The sequence below is a fragment of the Schistocerca serialis genome, chromosome 3 (genome assembly GCF_023864345.2).
Source record: "Schistocerca serialis cubense isolate TAMUIC-IGC-003099 chromosome 3, iqSchSeri2.2, whole genome shotgun sequence".
NCBI lineage: Eukaryota > Metazoa > Arthropoda > Insecta > Orthoptera > Acrididae > Schistocerca > Schistocerca serialis.
The window spans coordinates 942755836-942777891 of NC_064640.1; the positions used below are offsets into that span (position 1 = coordinate 942755836).

The following is a 22056-nucleotide window of genomic DNA, read 5'->3' on the forward strand; positions in this document are numbered from 1 at the left end:
ACTTCTCTGTATACTACAGCATCATCCGCGAAAAGCCGCATGGAACTTCCGACACTATCTACTAAGTCATTTATATATATTGTGAAAAGCAATGGTCCCATAACACTCCCCTGTGGCACGCCAGAGGTTACTTTAATGTCTGTAGACGTCTCTCCATTGAGAACAACATGCTGTGTTCTGTTTGCTAAAAACTCTTCAATCCAGCCACACAGCTGGTCTGATATTCCGTAGGCTCTTACTTTGTTTATCAGGCGACAGTGCGGAACTGTATCGAACGCCTTCCGGAAGTCAAGAAAAATAGCATCTACCTGGGAGCCTGTATCTAATATTTTCTGGGTCTCATGAACAAATAAGGTGAGTTGGGTCTCACACGATCGCTGTTTCCGGAATCCATGTTGATTCCTACATAGTAGATTCTGGGTTTCCAGAAATGACATGATACATGAGCAAAAAGCATGTTCTAAAATTCTACAAGAGATCGACGGAAGAGATATAGGTCTATAGTTTTGCGCATCTGCTCGACGACCCTTCTTGAAGACTGGGACTATCTGTGCTCTTTTCCAATCATTTGGAACCCTCCGTTCCTCTAGAGACTTGCGGTACACGGCTGTTAGAAGGGGGGCAAGTTCTTTCGCGTACTCTGTGTAGAATCGAATTGGTATCCCGTCAGGTCCAGTGGACTTTCCTCTATTGAGTGATTCCAGTTGCTTTTCTATTCCTTGGACACGTATTTCGTTGTCAGCCATTTTTTCGTTTGTGCGAGGATTTAGAGAAGGAACTGCAGTGTGGTCTTCCTCTGTGAAACAGCTTTGGAAAAAGGTGTTTAGTTTTTCAGCTTTACGCGTTCCCTTCTGTTCCCTTCTGTTCACTGGGTTCAAAAGTTGCTTCCGACGTGAAAACCTGTCAGTTGTCTTTTTTAGGTGAATGATATGTATTCAACTGATCGATAGTTTTGAAAAGAGTGTGTGTCAGGGAAGTGGTTGCTGTCACAGAGGTCACCATGGATGTTCTACCAGATCAAAGAGGAGATGTTCAGGCTGCAGACAGTAATATCTATGGCAGAGTACATTCTGTGGGCCATACTAAAGTTCATAGGAGCTCCACTGAAAAGTATGCAGACTTTCAGCCCAAGAAATTAATTGCTCTAGCATTTGGCCCTTACTGACTGTGGCAATTGAGGTCCCCCAGTAGGAAGGAGGGTGGAGGCAGTTGTTCCATTAGGTTAACAAGCTTGTGATGATGTGTGTGTCTGTTTGGGTGGCGGTAGATATTACATATCATTACTGTAATGAGCAGGTGCACATAGTCTGCTACAACTTTTAATGCAATGTTTAGAGGCACTACATGGCAATGTGGACACCTTCACATGCCTTCTCAGTATAAGCCTGATTTCCACAGTAAGTGTTACTATTTTAAACATTAGTGAGGTGGATTTCGAAAATTGTCTCTCTTGTAATGCTGTGAAGGATAATGGAGTAGACAGCCATCAGTTGATGCAGCTTTCATTCACCACCATTTTTGTTCAAATTGAACACCTTTGGTACAAATTTTGCTTTCTCGCCAAAACATCCAAGTAGATTTCATGGTCTGCATCAAATGATATGCCAACATCAACAACAACTTCTCTGATTGATGTTCGGTGATCATTCATAATCATATCTTTCTTTTTTCCACATTTTCATCAGCTGTTGATGTGCTGGGGCATGCAGAACATTCATTGTCTTCAACTTCTCCATGGCCATCTTGCAAACGCTTATACCACTAATAAACCTTTGTTTTACTAATAGCAGACTCACCATAACCAATATTTAACATTTCTAAAACTTTATTACGTTTTATTCCATTGTTATAGCAAAATGTAATGCAAATTCTCTGGTCCATTTAAAAAAAAATTAATAATTACCATGCATAAGCAACCATGCGTAACCTTCTTGACAACTGATGACAGACTAAACATAAGGCTACCAGTGTACAGATACATTTCCGACATGTTTACCAACACAACAATGAAAAATCATGCAAATCGGATAATACAACCCGAGAAATTAAAAACTACTGATACCTTTTGAACACACCTTGTACGTACATTTTGGATCAACAGCGATCCGTTTCTCATTTATCTAATGCAGAAACTATTCCTTGTTTATCCACAATATTTTTGATGCAAAACAGAGGCTGTGTTGTAGCATACCAAGAACTGAGTAAATAGTCTACCCTAACTACCTCTTGGATACCTCTCAGGCCACTGCATGGCCAAAGAGTGGAATGCCATGAGATAGTAAGCATCTGCATTTCTTTCTGAAGAGACTGCCATATTTGTATTGTCAATATTGTATGAGAGCTTGAACTGTTTCATTGCAGAGTGTCCACCCTGATGCTACTTTCTCATCAGAGGTTCACTATATGGGCAACGCCCTGCCACAGTAAAGGCCACACTGCTCCACGTTATGCTTCTGGTGTATCATTGCTTTACTGTCCTTGGGACAGGCATCTACATCTCAGCAAACATGAGAAGTTTGCACAGCTCAGGCACCACACACACACACACACACACACACACACACACTCTCTCTCTCTCTCTCTCTCTCTCTCTCTCTCTCTCTCTCTCTCTCTCTCTCTCTCTTTCTCTCTCTCTCTCTCTCTCTCTCTCTCTCTGGCCACCTCCCTTGGTGTCCAGAGACAACAGTGGTCACGTGTGCGAGTTGTGTTTGCATAAATTATCTTTGTTGCTAATCCTGTGTCTTCTTGAGCAGCCCTTCCTCCTCTTCCTCCTCCTCCTCAAGAACCTCATCACAGTTGTTTGATTTTTGTGTCCAGCCAGTTCTCATTCCCACAGGATAAGCCAGCAGCCACATTCACTTGATAGAATATCACTGTCATCTATCTTTGTATTTTATGGCTCCATGTTCTACTAACTGCACCACAGACAGCTTAGAATTTGTTGATTTGAACATTAACTGCTCTGTCTTTTACATTTCAATGCAATTTCTTTTTCACCCTTTCGCCTTTCTTTAGTTTTCTGACAATGGAAAGTAATAGATCTGATTGTAGAAGCCCAAAATGCAGAAAAAAGTAAACGCCTTCACATGTCAGACAAAATACTTTTGATATTTCTAGTAAAAATCACATCTTCACGAACCGTTATTCATAATACCACCAAATTTTTTGTTTTTTACTACATAACATACTTTTACATACTGGAGAAAGTTGATTACAAAGTTAGCATCAGTGAGGTCCACTATCTCATTACTTCATCCTTATACCAAATGAACAAAAATAAACATTTATACTTAAACAGCCCCAGCTCATATGACTCCTGAGTTATTATCCGTCACCCACTTTGGACACACAGGACATCATTCACAAAAAATTGAAGTTTTAAAATCATTAACCAATGTTGCAAATAAATACACAAGTCAGACAAAAATTAATCATTCTTTTACACCTATTGCAAAACTAAACAGACAGATAAAGCAACACTTCTACTATATACAAACAATTTATCCATACATTGTTTCTATTTTCTGTACGACCTACGTATACTCTCAAAAGTTATCTCATAAACGTAAAAAATTTAAATCCACATCTTGTTTTACATTAAGATAGACATACATTGTTGTTAGACCTTCAACTTGTTCTTCCCTCTGAAGAGTAAGTTCATGAACAGCAAGTGCATAGGAATGTTCTACTTGCAAAATCGGCTCCAATGCTGGAGAATGAACTAATTTGTGATAGACAGCAGAAAACAGTTCTTCATCTGTTGCTCCTTCAGGCTCTGAATATTCCACAGTCTCCTAAAAGTGATATACGAGACTGCGAATTTTTATGTACTAAATGTTACAGATGATGTATTGTAATTATAAGTCACTTGAAAAAATTAAATACTAACTGTTTTGAAAGATTTCTCCCATGTCTTAATTACATCTTCAACATCTGTGTCACCTTCTTTCGCCACTGTAACAACTTTATCTCCCATTTTATCAAAAAACATCTGTGTTTTCTCTTCCAGAAACATTTTGAGGGCTGCAGTCAGATCTGGAACATTACAATTATCATATTCAGAAGAAAAGATTATTCGACAAATTTAGCCCTTTACAATATCAAACTGTACCACAAATTTACTTACTGAAATATCATACAGATATTACCTAATTAAGTTAGAAAATGAGGTGCAGCATCCTAAAATGTATCACCACCACTGTCTGAACCAGCACTTTAGGGATCTATGATACACTTGAAACAACAATATGGAAACGATATCAACAATGTAGGGAAATGAGATTGCTACTTACCGTAAAGAAGACACATCAAGTTGCAGACAGGCACAATTAAAAGACACTTACAAAAAGGCTTTGGCCACAGCCTCCATCAGTAAAAAAAAACACACACACACACACACACACACACACACACACACACACACACACACACACACAAAGCCCACCTCATGTATATGACTACCAACTCCAGCATCTCAGAGTGGCAGCACATGCAGTTGAACATAACACACATTATTTCAATGGCAACTTCACTACCTGAACTGCACAGATGGGAATTATCTTTAAACACACTCTCCGCACCCGTAATGGTAACATACTGTCCCCACACTCTCCACACAACAGTTTCCACCCCCTCTGTCCTACCACTCCTCCCCATTCTCATCTCCCACCCTGTTTATTTGCAGTCCTCTGCCAATGCATCTGTCCATCTTTCCCCACTCCTCTCCTTTTTTCCTCACTACCCTGCTCCACAACTTCCTGACGCTATGCCTGTCGGCAGTCTAGTCCCTACACACACCCTCAGGCAGTGTTGGTCTTTCACTCCCCACTCTTACACTACTATCCCTTCCCCTTCCCCACCATCACTGCTGCTTGCATCCCACATGATAGTTGCGTCCCAGCCCAAGATGCTGGAGTAGGCGGTCGTGTGTGTGTGTGTGTGTGTGTGTGTGTGTGTGTGTGTGTGTGTGTGTGTGTTTTACTGATGAAGGCTGTAGCCGGAAGCTATATGTCTTAATTGTGCCTGTCTGCAACCTGACTTGTCTTCTTTACAGTAAGAAACAATCTGCCTTTTACTACATATGTTGATATTCCTACCTGGAGTTTCCATTGTTTAAATACTCAAAACACTACGACCAGTTCAGTACTTTGCAAAAAACAAAAGCAAAATTTTAGCACCTTCAAATTATGACATCACAGAGTAGGCCTATAACCAGCAAATGCTTGCAAAGATGGCACTCACAAATACTTACAAATCAGAAGTTCTAATCTACTGCTCACACAGTAATACCACATGCATAACATTTTGTATTGTCAAAGTGTACCACATCACTTGAGTAGCAACCAGGTCTTCCATTTAAACAGAAATCATGGAACCATTTGTAATACACTACTTTTCATTTAATAATGTGACATTTACGGGAAAAAACCACAAAAAGTGATCGTTTTGAGTAGAGGATCAGAAATGATAATTGAACATACAAAGTGAACAGGGTTACAACAATGATAGAGAAGTAAACAATCAATCAGTAATATACAGCCCAATTTCTAATTCAGACATTGATAAGAAAAATGATTTAACTTTTCATAGTCATAAGCAAATAGTAAAGGATGGCTGAAATCACAAATATCTGGAACAACAACAACGTACAATATCCAGACTAAGTTTGCCGAAATTACTACTACTACTACTACTACTACTACTACTACTACTACGACAACTATTGCTGCCACTAAAACAGTTGCACATAAGTAAGACAAAATCATTACGCAACATATTGCTGAGCTGGCTGGCTGACAACTTACAAAGAAAATGGCTGTAAGAAGATCTACATGTTTGAGGAACTGTGTAGTTATTCAGAGAAAATATTTTATATTTATTTTACTCAAGGATAGTAACAGTGGTAGAAGTTACATATGTCACAGTAAATGCAAAACAGTTTGAAATTTAATGAGGCATTTTCAGTCTGCTAGCCCACAGATTAGAGCTGACAGAGTAATGCTGTTAAAAGGCACTAGTCATCAATTGCTAGAAACCTTTCTAACTAAGTGTTTAATGCCTAGCTCTTAACATACATAACATAAAGGTTTCACATCTTCCAATGCAAATGATTTTTTCTGTAAATTTGTTATCAGTCAAACTGGCCATATACAGATGACAGATCTTTTTGCATTACTTAATTTTTAATGCCTGCAACCTTACAATGTCTCCATTTTCTCTAACTGCATTCGCTGACCATGATGGATCAACAGAGAAAGTTAAGAGTCTATATTAGGTGCAGCTGTCAATACTACCTGACAAGATTATTATTAGCCCGAGCCAAGGAGATGACAATCATGTTATAATTGAACAGAAAGAAATATGGTGGGTGTAATCTGCTCTCCTCTTCTCCTTCACAAGGCTGTAAATCTGGAACTGAGTTCACAGTGTGTGATGTGTTACACAAAGAACATGTCATGTTTTGGGTTATCTCCTCTGGTGTGCTTCCGGAGAACTCAATTAACCAACATAATTTTCCAGAGGTCTTCCTGAGCCTGCTACCAGTCTGTAACATCTCTTAATGGTTGCAGCACTACAGAAACTAACGCAATAATTCTTTATTGCACTATTTCATTAGCAAGAAGATTCAGCCAAATTTGAACACTGGCTCAGTGTGCACACACAGCCAAGCAACAGTAGTGTCCAGTTTGCTCCATTAAGCATCCATTTTTGACAATTTTCTTTTAATTGTCTGCAAGGTGGCAGCCAATACACATGACAGGTAACATTAAACATCCCATTAAAGTCATTCAACACAGAATGTAAACTCAGCTTGGAAACCTATAATAAGAAACGGGAACTGATTGCTTTCATTTCATTAAGGAACCTTCCTGTCATTCTAAAGATACAGCGGTGGGGAACCACAGCTTGACTCGAGAAGTGGACTGTACACAATTTTCCTATTGACAGCCACTTTTCACTGAGGTTCACCCATAAAATTTGTTAATCTCAGACTATTATTATTCTACAACATACTATTCAATGGCCAGTTGCCAATAGATGATTGACTCATTTGGCGATATACCACTTCACACTTTCAAGGAGCAGGAAATGGCATTCAAAACAGTTCACTATATTTCAAACATCCCAAGGTAATTTTGGATTTAACACATGGCAGAAAAGCTAGTACACTAATTGTCATTTCTCAACACTTTAGTTTCCAGATTTTTTTTCCAATTTAAAGAACTTAAAAATAGCTGTTTGCTGGCAGGTCTAACCAGAGGACAGCCATCTTCTTCTTCTTCTTCTTCTTCTTCTTCTTCTTCTTCTTCTTCTTGTGCCTTTGCTCCGCATCAGTGCAGGGTTGACATTGTTAGGAATGGATTTTGCATGGTTATTTGTTATGGGGTGGCCGGATGCCCTTCCTTTCACCATCCCATTACCCCCTGGGATGGAATATACATACTCCAAATGTCTGTGTGTAGTGTTAGTCATGTGAAAGTGAACAGAAGTTTTCTAAATGTTGGTGAACCGTGTAACTAAAGTGGGACCTAAGATCTAGCCTGGTAATCACCTACTAGGATGTGAGAAACCACCTAAAAACCACAGCCAGGCTGGCTGGCACACTGAACCTCACCATTAATCCACAGGGCATGTTCAATCTGGGGCCAGCACACCTCCTTGTCCCAGAAGTGTCACTTTAACACACGTGGCTACACACTCAGGTAACAAGGGGACAGCCATCACTATGCAGATTTACTTCTCTACAGATGGTCGACTGTAAGCCTTCAACAAGTTGTAGACCATATACACAGAATTAAAGTTCAGGAAGAAACTATTGATGAAGCTTTATCAATTTATAATCAGATAATCTGATTCAAGATTCAGCATGCTTAAGACTATCAAGAATCCAGAACAACAACAGATCAATGCAGAACAGAAATGACTTCCCACACTACCTATGAAGGTCAACTGTCATACGCTTGTGCCCGTGTGTACAAGGTAAAAATATGTTAGTTAAATGATACAACATGCAAAATAGCTTCCAAGGACAGTTCCTCTATTTAACCCAGTGATCATGCCTGTAGAAGAATAAGTAGTTAAGAGAGATGCCAGCAAGCTAGAATCAACTAAACTCAGTCACGCTCTCCACTCTTTTGACCAAAAAGGCAGACTGGATAAATTATGACTGAGCAGGGCATTTGGTGCATGTTGAACTAACAGGCTCTGTTGATGAGATAACTCAACAGTGAATAATTTTTTTGTATATAGGTTTCAACATGCAATAATTCAACAGAGTATTTTTTATACAAAAAAAGATACGATTTCTCTAAAATTACTGCTCAGTTGTAACACTGGGTGCACCAATATGTAATTATTGCTGCACCATAAATGTGGACTGCACTTCACACAAAGTGACAAGCTTTCCCTATAAGATTTTTCTCTTAACTGATTCCTTTCTTACATGTCATTCTTATAGCCCAGTTATGCACTCAAACACATGGAGAGACATCTGATTTTCTGTTTCTTATTTGTTTCTTTATACATCATCCTTTCTTCAGTTATATGTCATTAGAGATGAAAGCTCTGGATTAGTTTCATGTGACGTATGTCCAAACTTAAAAGTCCGTAAAACAGTGGAATAGTTCTATTAAAAATTTAATCAATTCCTGTAAGCAGTCTACCTTCAGTAAAGCATTAAGATATCAATAAGGGACTGTGGTTGTTAGCAAATACTACATGACAGAGCACTTTCATGGTCATTACAAAAAATGAAACATAGTGTTTACACCAGATATTAAACATAATAATAATAATAATAATAATAATAATAATAATAATAATAATACACACTTTTCATTTATGTATCACATCTAACACGAACTTTTTCACAAAAAGGCCAACCAAACAACCACACACCACACATGCTACATTAATGATTTATAAGTTGTCAAATCTAAAATCACTTATTTGACTGGTGGAAGCTTTTATGGTGCAGAGTCATTAAAACAAGTCTTCTTTGGATTTTTTTTATTTCTTTTTTTTTTAAGTGCACTTATTAGACATGACATGACACCAATGTTGGAAAAGTATGTACTTATCCAAGAACGATTTTGTGGCATCATAGATGCCTGATTAAAAATCGAAGGACCTCAGTTTTTTTTTTTTTTTTTTTCTGGCACTTATTTTCAGTTGCACCAACATTTTGTACACAAAGTCTAGTTTAATGTTGTCTCAAATATCACATTCAATTTTGTGTAATTGGCCGAGTGACCTAGTTCACATGATTATATCTCTGAACTTCTACCACATTGCCATAAGACAATATATATATATATATTATATATATATATATATATATATATATAATTCCACCCTCCTACTATGACCCATGACGACATCAATATGGTGGAAACAGCTAGTTCCAAAGTAGACAATATGGTGACAATGATGTCACTACACATGCCAACAAACGCAAACAAAAATAAAAATGACACAATAATGTCTCACTCCCAAAATAAAGTGAAACTAATGGTACAATCACGGAAAATTGGGGGTTTAGGGTGAAAACAAGAAAAATATATAATAATAATAAAAAAAATCACTGCATCATTCTAAAACAAATAATATATATAAAAAAAATATTTAACTGCAACATTCCCCTACACCAACAAAACCACAGGAATCAGACATTTCCCTTGACCTATATAGCTCAACCACAGCTATCAATACCAAAAAGTCAACACATACAACTCCAAAAAGTGGGACCAAAAATCCCAACAGCTCAAAAACCCAAATTCACTACATCAATTAAAACACAATCAACCTACCATAAAATATACAACACACAAAATCATCACAATTACTATAGAAGAAAACCAAAACAAAAATTACTTACCAACAATAATGTCTCACTCAAAAAATAAAATGAAACTAACGGAACAAGCATGGAAAATTGGCGGTCATATCATCACCCATCTCAGAACATAATGATACACTTGTGAACTTCACTGTCATATCCATATCTAACAAATAAGCAATAAAATAAAATAAAAATATTAGACTTCTTTCCACCAACAAACATCTAACTAATCAGACCAAACAAAACCCCTTAATAACTCTTTAAAAACACTTCCACAACCCATGTTACCACACCACTACCTAAACACAAAACCACATTAGCATGATGACAACCAAAACTCAAATGAACCCAACACCACAAGTTAAACTCGGCATGTGCACATCCACCACCAGACAGCACTGTCAAATACAACACAACATCTACAAACACAACCAACTCAAAAACTCTGCGCTCTAGTGACATCACTCACATCACCACCATTATGTCACGGGTCACAGCAGACGGGTGGAATTGGATGCTTTCATCGACACTTTTTCAGGTATCTTAAGTTCACAAGTCATAATCAGGACTCAGTAGGTTGCAAGTGAACAAAATTAATTTTCTAAATAATTACACTCAGAGGGAAAAATTATTATTCTAATGTCCCAGCATATAACTTGTGTGTTCAGTAGTTGGATAATCATAAACGAAAGATTAGATGCTTTGAAAATTGCACTATTTTCTACTGAATAAAAAAAATTGAAGACATGGCAAAAAAGTGATGCCTTTATCTGAATGTCCCAGAGTCCTAAAGAAAAAGTTGGTGAGTTGTTGCCACTGAAATGATGTAAATGAAACATAAGAAAAATCCTATTCATAAATCAAATGAGGTGCAAACAATTGTCAGGCAACAGTTATGGTACACATTTAACCTGGCAAACATGTATTTTTCACATACTGAATAACCAGGTAAAGGCAGCTAAAGATATTTGAAAAGGGGGGGGGGGGTGTCAACTGAACCTAGAAATACTGAATGCCCAGCTTTGTCCCAGAATATAAGGATGATGTGGCATACTAAGTCACATGTGCACAATACAGAAAGAGAACAGAACATCGAGAATATTCATTTTGCATATATATTAGCTTTTGGATTGGAGGTTGTATGGCACTCCAATCTCTAGCGTAGACTGAACTCTAGGTTAGGTTAGGTTAGGTTGGTAGGTGACAGTTTAGTTGAGTGTTGGCAACATAGTACTGAACACTTCAGTTAATCCAATACTGACTATACAAATAAACTTCACTGCAGTTATCTGCCTAAAGGATCTACAGAATGGAAGTAGAACACAGGAGGAAAACAATATTAGAGTAAGTGAATAAGCTCACAATCTCTACAAGACAGTATCCTTGCAAGACAGTATCAGACCTAGTCAACGAACAATGGAAGAAACTGTGTCCAGTTGCCCGGGACACAATTAACAAGGTAAATCATGCTTTTTAAGAAAGATAGTTTATAGCACTGATACACTGTGGTCTCAGTAAGGCACTTAATTGTATCCCTCAAAGCTCTGCTTACTAAATTAAAATCTTATGGAATTGGAAGAGCTCCCCTGGCAACTCTCGAATCACATCTAACAGACATCAAGTTGCATCAATAAAAGGAGCAACCTCATGTGAAGAAAAGTTACACCACCACTGGCCATAAGGATCCTTACTACGAACTCTGTTGTTTTTTATTCCATAGTTTACACAGTTTTCAGACACAACATTGTTTGTTAAAGAGATTAACAATGTGCAAGGTGTACAACAAGCACATATTCTGTTCAGTGAAGCGAAGGAATGGGTCATACAAATAAGATAGAAATATATGAAAACAATAAACAGAGGGTAACATATAGCCTTAGTGACTGTGGAGTACTGGGTAACACTGGAGCTGTTATACTTCCAGGTTTCATCATCAACAGTAAATTAATTTGGGAAGTACACACTATACATGTGTGCATCAAACTTTCAAAACTCCTCTACCTTCCGTGAGATAAAGCATTATAACAGGAAGTACCTATTAACAGTCTACGCCTTATATCACAGCCACTTCAGCAGTGTACTGTTGCTATGGCACCATTCTGCAGGATACAAGAATGTGCCACTGCTCTGGAAGAAAGCATTACATCTAGCACAAAAAAGAAAAAAATAATGGATCGTTGTAAAACCACCTTTGCTAAATCAATAGCTATTATTGTTTACAACTAATGTGTTCCACAGCCTCACTAACACGAAGCTAAATCACAAAACATAGAGCAAGTTGCCTCAAATTCACCATTACAACATCCAGTATACGGACAGTCTGGACAGGCCAAGACGGGGACTGACCATCGCACAAGGTAGTTCTCCAATGGTGGCAATAAAAATGTTTAGTGCACTACCAAAGTGCGTTCAGCCCTTACCAGTGGATGTGTTCAATGGGAATATGTTGGGTGTCTAAACACGCATTACACTCTGTGGGTGAATTTTCTTCTAAGGATAGTGCAATGACAATCAGACTTACTGATATTGCACCCTAAATGTTGTTATAATGTTCATTTCATTCTATTATTATTGTAGATTAAAGTAAACCTGACGCAATGCACTCAGTCCTAACTGGTAAATGTTGTAGCACTGGTAATAAATGACAATACTGAGGCTCATTTGGTGATTCGATTCTGGATGACTATACGACAAATAACAATATTACAACAGCATTTAAGTTCATGTAACAATTTTGTGAAACAGTCCTGGAGGGATATAAGCACCTGCTAAACCAACTGCTATGTCAGTGTTACAAATAAAAATTAGACTGTGGAAAATTTGGTGTACCTTCCTCAGCATTACTTGGCAAGTTGAAGAATGCCATTAATCGTTCGCCGAGTTCTTCAGCAGTCCCCGAAAATGGGACATAAATTGGCACTTCAAGCTTGTAATCGAACTTAATCGTCCAGGAAGGATATGTGAAAACAAATTTTGTTTCCATTGTACTGGCAGGTACAAGTCTGTCACTTGCAGCATTAATATCGAATACACTAGACATCAGTGTTCAGGGTAGTTTTGGCTTATGTATTAAATTCTTCTGTCTGCAACCTTCTATACTGTCAACACCTTAACCTCAAACACACACCCTCCTAACATCGATGATAGATCTGAGGTTAATGACACGAAGCAAAGGTTGTAGTGTACTTGGCTTCACAAAAGCGTCTCGCAACAGAATGTGTGCGTTGGTTATTGCCTAACGTCATTTTATTCAATCGCGTACAGTATTGTGACAATTTGGCTTTGTTATAAACTAGAAAATTAACAAAACATGCATATGTTTCTGACAATGAAAAGTAAGTTTCGATCTGAGCAAAGGTTTTATGAAATATAAACTCGTAAATAACTATTTACTAAATATAAATTATATGTCCATTGGCTTATTTTCATTTTCTCTTTTTCTGAATGCAGCTTTTTCTCCAACGAAGTGCCTGCTGTACGTCTTGATGAAGTGCAGTGATAGTTTCCCGAAACATTGGATTTTCAGCGTCTCTGATACTGATATAATATTTATATGACTTGATGCCTTGAAGTTTTCGGTAATAAGTGAATCTTGAGGCTCATCAAACAGCCTATTGACTACAACATAAAGATGACGTGGGTCCTTTTAACTATCTACGAACTTAATTAAGTCAACCTAACTGAACGATACAAATGCATGTCTCTCACTCAAAGAATGGAAAATCCAGAATGGAATGTGTGTGTGTGTGTGTGTGTGTGTACTATTTGTCTACGAGAAGTTGACGAGTGGCGTGGTGGCTGTTGGGAACAGCCGTGCACCCATATTTTGGTTCGCGAGGGGTGAGGAGCGGTTAAGGGAAGGCAGAGTCGACTGCATGCAGCAGTGCTGGAACCACTGCCCACATTTTGTGCTTAACACAAAATCGGAGGCGGTACTCGCGGAAATATTGCCTGCTTAAGTGACACTTCCGTCGGGTCAGAAATCACCTAATTTGTTGACATATGCACGCTCGAGAGTCTTATGTGCAACTTACATACTATTTATCTATCGTAAACAATGAAAAATGAAAGTAGATGATTGTACAACTTACGACGCAATGAGTCGAAATTCAAAAACTGATTTTTCGAATTTGTTTGCACATTCTTTTACTACACACAGCACAGCAGTAATATTGACGAAGTGTTATTAACTGTGCCTGTAAGAACTGTCAAAATTATGTTCACTAAATATCTCTGTCATTTGTGTTGATTTATCGTCAGTTTAACTGCGTGCATCACGGCTTGAGGGCGTGATATTGATAATAACTTGATCGATGACCATTTCCATTACCCCACCTGGTGTCTCATACTCATGCTCCAGTTGCTGCACTTACCTGCAGTGACTTTGCCTCTCCTGTGCAGTAACTGAAAGAAAGCAGCACTAACAAGATTCTGCAATCTTTCCTTCGACATTACGCCAGTGACACTGTTCTCCCTGAAATTGTATTTTATTTTAGCGCATGCCATTTCTGTCGGACATAGATCGCAGTTGTATGGCGGTAAACGGACTATTTTATGGCCTTTGCTCTCACCGACTTTATCCACAATGTACACTTTCACGGCTGGTTTGTTTTCTTTTTCAGACAGTTCAGTCTTCCTCATTGAGTCGTTGCAGTAATTGCCTGTCTCGCAACCACTCTCTAACATCGTAATCCTCAAATCATATTTGTTAGGCATTTTGTCGAACATCCTGCTGTGGTATGGCGCATTATCCATACGATCACAGAATTAAGTGGAATATAGGAACAACCATATCTGCAAACAACCCTCCCCCCTTTCCCCATCAACATCTGGTTGTTTCGTCAATTTCAAGAAATTCGCAAATTAGTGAAAACAGTTTCTTGCATTAAACTTCCTGACAATCTAAAACTGTGTACCAGACCATGTTTCCAAGTTCGACTCCCGGTCTGGCACACAGTTTTATATGTTAGGAAGTTTCAAATCAGCGCACACTCCGCTGTAAGATGAAAGTTCGTTCTGATTTCTTTCATCTTGCCGTAAGTACTTGTCGAATTTGGCATTTTGTGAAAGTTTTTCTGAAACTTACAATAGTTGTGTGTGTTCAGTACCGATGCGAAAATGTCAGTGTCGAAAATGAGAATGAACAAAGACAGATGGGCCGAAACAAATGTATCATTGGAACCCTTAAAAAAATATAATTGGCACCACCAGTCAAGGAATTGCGAAATGAGTTTACCAATTAATTTTTTTCACCAGAAGGGGAAGCAGAACGGAATTATAGACGTCTTCAAATGCAAGCTGAATTTTTTATGTTGCTGTAAACATAAATGCATTACGTTTATGATAAAAGTAATAAATACTGTTTGCAAAAATCGAAGAGTAATTAAAAGACAGCCTATTGATGAGATACCATGCCGCATTTTTGTTTCCTGTTATCGAATATTGGGTTATACAATAGACAAGAGATGTTCGAAATTTACATATGGCATTCTCATAGTTTATAATCTAAGTGAAATGTTCTGATTTTAGTTGTTGAATAGTGTTTCTTGGTATCATCTATTTGTAATACTCTAATATTTTTTTTCTATTTTTTTACTTTTATGTTTCGTCACAATTTATATTCATTGGTAATCATGCAACAACAGTGAAGACTGCTTTGATTTTTAAGAATAACTGCACTTCAGTAACAAGTACTTGCAGAATGTTCCTGAAATAAACTTGGCTCAGTGACTTGAACAAGTAAACTTCAGTAAGATTTTGTTCTAACGCAAACACCTCAACAAGTGCTTACAGAAGTTACTTGCTAGTAAACACAAGCATCTCGTGATACTTCACGTCTAGGGGCAGCTTAACGTTGGCAGTGCTTTGAGACAAATGACTATATTTCAAGTGGTACCGATTTTCTTAGCTTCTGACAATACTAGATTAGATTTACTTTCATTCCAACTGACCCATAGTGATGAGATCCTCCACAATGTAGAACATGTCAGAAAAACAATATGACAGATATTTACAACTAAAACGAATAAGCTATTGTACCTTTCATAGGTCCCAAGTGGAACGTTCATCTATTTTTTTTTTAATGAATACTATCTGAAAGAATCATTTTACAACACTCATTTACTAAGATCGCATTAATGCACTGAATTTAAAAAAAGTATTTATAAGGTAATAAACATATAATAGAATATATATATATATATATATATATATATATATATATATATATGGTTCTACTGAGAAATTCATAAACAGAGTAGGAGTTGGCCACCAATGAATCCTTTAGGATTCTCTTAAACTGAATTTCATTGGTTGTTAAGCTTTTATGGATGCTGGTAAGTTATTGAAAATGTGTGTTCCTGAATAATTCACACAATTTTGTACAAGAGTGACTTTAAATCCTTGTGAAGATTATTCTTATTTCTAGTACTGATTATATTGAACTGAGTGGCTGGTTTGCAAAAGTGATACATTTTTAATGACTCATTTCATTAAGGAATTAATATATTGGGAAGCAGTAGTTAGTATCCCTAGTTTCCTAAACAGGCCTCTGCACGATGTTCTTGAGTTCACACCACACTCTTATTGCACGGTATTGTGCCTGGAAAAGTTTAATTTGGCTTGCTGAATTACCCCAAAAACTAATCCCATATGATATTATGGAGTAAAAGTAAGCACAGTATGCCAGCTTTTTCATTTTCATATCCCCTATATCTGACAGAATTCGCATAGCAAATAGAGATTTGTTTAGACGCTTCAGGAGTTCTGTGGCATGCTTGTCCCAGTTGAATTTATTATCAAGCTGTAATCCCAATAATTTAACACTGTCCACTTCTTCTATCTGCTTGTCATCAAATCTTAGGCATATACTCGTAGGACACCCCTTACATGTTCTGAACTGCATGTAGTGTATACTCATAGGACACACCTTACAAGTTCTGAACTGCATGTAGTTTAGTGACAAAGAATTGGCTAGTAACCAGTGATTAATGTCCACAAATATTTTATTAGCCAATCTTTCTAAGACTACACTTGCTATTTATTCCAATGTTTGTATCATTGGCAAACAAAAACAAACTTGGCATCTGGTAATGTTAGTGTTGAAAGGTCATTGATATATACAAGAAAAAGTAAGGGCCCTAAGATGAAACCTTGTGGGACCCCATATGTAATTAGTTCCCAGTTGGATGTTGCCTGATAGATTAATACATGTCTCTTTCCTAATAACACCCTTTGTTTCCAGCCAGAGATATATTTGAAGCATTTTGCAGCATTTCCTGTTACACCATAATATTCTAATTTACTTAAAAGGATATTGTGAATTACTCAGCCAAATGCATTTGACAGATCACAATATATACCAGTTGCCTGCAATTTTTTGTCTAATGAATTAAGTGCATTTTCACTGTAAGTGTAGATAGTCTTCTCAATATCAGAACCCTTTGGAAATCCGAACTGCGACTTTGACAGTATGTTGTTTGTGATAAGATGGTTCAAAAATGGCTCTGAGCACTATGAGACTCAACTGCTGTGGTCATCAGTCCCCTAGAACTTAGAACTACTTAAACCTAACTAACCTAAGGACATCACACACATCCATGCCCGAGGCAGGATTCGAGGAGGAGGAGGAGATTAGTGTTTAACGTCCCGTCGACAACGAGGTCATTAGAGACGGAGCGCAAGCTCGGATGAGGGAAGGATGGGGAAGGAAGTCGGCCGTGCCCTTTCAAAGGAACCATCCCGGCATTTGCCTGAAGCGATTTAGGGAAATCACGGAAAACCTAAATCAGGATGGCCGGAGACGGGATTGAACCGTCGTCCTCCCGAATGTGAGTCCAGTGTGCTAACCACTGCGCCACCTCGCTCGGTGGCAGGATTCGAACCTGCGCCCGTAGCAGTCGCACGGTTCCTGACTGCGCACCTAGAACCGCAAGACCACCGCGGGCGGCGTGTGATAAGATGGTTATAAGGCCAATTGTACATTATCTTTTCTAAAATTTTTGAGAATGTTCGCAAAAGTGAAATTAGCCGAAATTTGACGCTATTTCTTTCTCTCCCTTCTTAAACAGTGGCTTCACTTCAGCATATTTCAACCATTCAGGAAATATTCCACTGATAAACGACTGGTTACACAGATAGCTTAATATGTTACTTAACTCAGAATCACATTCTGTAATTAATTTTGTTGATATTTCTTCATACCCACTAGATGTTTTTGATTTTAAAGATTTTATGATGGACTTTATTTATGCTGGGGTTATGAGGATCAAACTCATATTATGGAAGTTACTTGAAATGTCTGGTCTGAGGTATCCCATGGCAGCATCTACAGAATCTGACAATGTCATCTTTTCAGTAATAGTTTTAAAATGTTTGCTAAAAAGTTCTGCAATGCTATACACATCTGTCACCAATGTATCATTTACTCTTAATGCTATTTGCCTCTCTTCATGTCTGGTTCTACCAGTCTCCTCCTTCACTATATCCCATACTGTCTTTATTTTATTATCTGATATGACAATCTTTTCCTTGTAATATATTTACTTTGATGTCCATATTACAGTCTTTAACATTTTGCAGTATTTCTTGTAATGTGCTATTGCATCAACATCAGAACTGTTTTGGATTGACAGATACAGTTTTCTTTTTGTTTTACAAGATACCTTTATTCCTTGAAAAATCTATGGCTTCTAAGCAGACTATGCTCTAACCTTGGTTAGTTTTGGGGGAAAATAGTATTCGAATAAGATAACCACTTTATTAGCAAAAGTGTTATGTTTTTCATTTATGGCATGAGCGCATAAACATCAGTCCAGTGAATGTCTCTGAGGAGTGTCCTAAAATAATCAATTTTTGGCTTATTGATTATCCCCTTGAGTTCAGATTTAACAGATTTTATATCCTGTTCAGTATTAACATTTAACAGAAGGAACTGGCTGCCATGGTCTGAGTTTTGTAATATAATTTTGTTCATTGGACTTTTCTACAAAGATATTATCAATGGCTGTTTGTCAGCAATTGGCTACACTTGTTGGGAACTTTACAGTGGGAATTAAGTTGAATGATAGTGTTACTAACTCAAATAAGTTCTTATTGGGAGAGTCTTCAAGGAAATCTACATTTAAGTCACCAACAACCACTATTTCTTTGTTTTTCGTTGTTAAATGGGCCAGTACAGCTTCAAGGTGGTTTATGAACAGATTGAAATGACATGGAGGTGCTCAATATACGCTTACGGAGTTTTTATGAAATTATACTTCTGTTGCACATGCTGCCATATGCTGTTCTGGGCAAAATTTATGAATGTCTATGTTCTTAAATTTATGACAGTTCCTGATGAATGAGGCAACTCCTCCTTTCTCCATTTCTGCTCTACAAAAGAGAGATGCTAACCTAAATCCTGTAACACTTAAAAGTTCTATACCAGTGGTCACATGATGTTCAGAGAGGCAGATTATGTCAGCTGGATTTGAGGACTCCAGTTCATCTATGAAGATAATTAAGTCATTAATTTTATTTCTCAGTCCTCGAGTATTTTGATGTAATAAAAACAGCTGACATTTCATGTTGACTGAGTTAAAAGTGGGTAGATTTGAAATTTCTGCTGTTTGTTGAAAATTCTTAACCAACAGCTGTTTATGCTGATGTAACAAGCTAGAATTATGTTTTTTTGGTTTCTTTCTCGAACTGAAGGTTTGTTTCAATCCCAACCTATCTTAAAACTTGGTTTCTTTCTGTTCTCCCTACCCTAAAACAGGGTCTTTTCTGAACCCTATAACCACTGGTATTTTATCAGTCATGACAGTGCTTCCCACCTTTAACTTTCCTGCTATTTCCCCAGCCAGTTTATCCTTCCCGTTCCAGTTGAGATGAAGGCCATGTCTAGTATAATTCCAGCTATTGAGAGAATCAACTGTAACCACACCAATGTGTGACCCTGCACCAGACATAAGCAGACATTCCAACTCAAAATTAGCTCTCCTGACAGAAGAGTTCAAATGAGATCGGTCATGGCTCCCAAGAACAGATTCAAACTTAACACCAGTATGCTTTGATGCTGATGCAATCTTTGCCAGGTCACACTCTATACTTTACCCAGGATTTCACCAACACCTGGCCCACCCTCTATAACCACAGTGTCATCTATAGTGAAATCTTTGCAAAGTGATCCTAAACCCTCTGTCACCCGTTCCAGACCAGCACTAGGTTTAAAAAAATTGGGGACCTGGTATTCTGAGCCTAGTTCATCCTGCAAAAGTTGGCCAACACCTCTTCCCTGGGAACTACCTAACAACAATACTTTCTTTCTCTTTACTCATTTCCCTGCATTCCTACATTTCAATTTGCTGGTGAAAGTTTGTTGTGCCCTGTGTACATCAGCAATTGCTTGAGGCTCACCAGCTTCTAACTGACGCAACATGTCAAATCTATTTTCCAAATTCACCATGAAGCTGTCAAAGCTCTAGGCCTGTTCCTCCTGTTGCCTGTTGCCACTTCCCACCTCTCTTTACCCCTCTCCCTTCTTAACCTGCCAAGATCTTCCCTGGCCTTTTCTAACTCAGCCTGAAAGGCATCAGTTTTCCCCTCCTGTTTTAGTATCTTCCTATCTCTACTACATATCCTACAAAACCACTAATGAGTCTCATTTACTTCCACTACTCCCATGCCACTATAGTCACACACATGGAAAAAACTCACCAAACAACTGACCTAACAATTATACGGCAAGTCAAGCACTTTTCACTCATGGTAAATGTAATAGTTTATTAAAAATAAGTCAGTTAAATTACAGATTCTAACATTCTGCTTGGTGTCTGTTGTTCTAAGTCGTGTCTCCCTACCACTTTCGTGCAACGACGCTCTGAGCTTGTTTTTTAGGGGATCGACTAGTTTGAAACTGGGACCTATTGCTCGTAAGGAGACGCCAGACCACACATGACATGTAGAGTTCAGAAGAGCTCAGTGAGACTAGCGATGATATAACCAAATACTTAATGATTTCAGCGTCAGCTCCACTGCACTCCCTGTAAAAGAATCTCAATACTAACTAAATTTAGTGGAAGGGGTTCAAGGCTTTCCTATTTTTAGTTAGCTGGTAAAATAACGTCGAAAAAGCAGTTAAGTTTACCATTAGAAATTTTATTCTACTCACAAAACATTGTTTATAAATTGTACTATTGATAAAAGGAAATGTTTTAATACAGGATGATAAAAATCAACTGCGTTCAACAAAAATGTGAACGAATATCCCCTGAATGGGTTTCCAAGTTTTACAATGGATCGAAGGATGACCTATGCCATATCACATCTATAATCTAGGTTTAAATTAGTTTTCACAAAAGAGAAAACTATCAAAATGGTCTACAGTGACCCTCAATTATCTTTAATTACTTATCTAACTTGTCGTAAATTACAGTGGCTGATGTGGCTTCTCAATAATTATGTAACACAAAAATCATCACGTTTCAGATTTTAACTTACATAGCAAATGTGAATACAATGAGCTTCAATTGACGATCGACACTAGTATTACGTAAAAAGGGGATGTAACAGATGAGACTTCTGCAGTTCCGAGTGAAGCCTTATGCACTCAAAAATGCGGCATCGCGTGCGTTCATTACCTTGTCGGTGTTCGTCAGGGGGCGGCGGCCGGCGCAGCTCCATACAGCTCGCTGTCTCGTAAGTAACTCTCTCCTAACTTCTCCTTACTACAATTTACCGAAGTTGGTTTAAAAAAAACTATCTGGCTGTGTTTTCATCTGACCAACCAGGGTCTTAATGTTAACCTTAAGCTCCACCTACAAAAATTCTGTCTATCCAATGAGAAACGTTATACTTTGCGTTGTGGGGCAATGTTTTTAACGTTTGCAACGTAACAGAGACGCGAAAAAGTCTCACGCTAAAACTTGCGGCTGGTGTGGCACTTTTAGTGATATCGTAAGATCTATACTGTTCTTCTGGAGGGCTCTATCTTTTAACATAGGCTGGGGGTGGTCCTGGTGGCTAGCTGGCGACGTGGGTATCCGTCCCTTATAGTAGGGCCTTCTAGCTTAACACGGCTCTGCTCTCAGCTTCTGTTCTCGTTTCTCCCCTCGGAACTGCGTCTGTCTCACAGTGGGAAGGTATGACATGCATTTAGGCATTCTTGTGTTAGTCTGTGGTATTCCATTTGCTCACTCGTTACTCGTATTACTTTGGTTAATTTAATGTCATGA

At 38.0% G+C, this 22056-nt stretch overlaps 1 protein-coding gene across 1 annotated transcript in view; it reads right to left on the bottom strand.

Annotated features, from left to right (window-relative positions):
• Positions 1-12989, bottom strand: part of LOC126471286 (protein C12orf4) — a 138469-nt gene extending 125480 nt beyond the window's left edge. Inside the window, exons 1-3 of the mRNA XM_050099404.1 lie at positions 12671-12989; positions 3890-4035; positions 3613-3794 (exon numbers count right to left, since the gene is read on the bottom strand). Coding sequence (XP_049955361.1) covers positions 3613-3794; positions 3890-4035; positions 12671-12881 — 539 coding nt within the window. The 5' untranslated portion in view covers positions 12882-12989. The remainder of the gene's footprint in view (positions 1-3612; positions 3795-3889; positions 4036-12670) is intronic.
• Positions 12990-22056: the final 9067 nt, after the last annotated feature.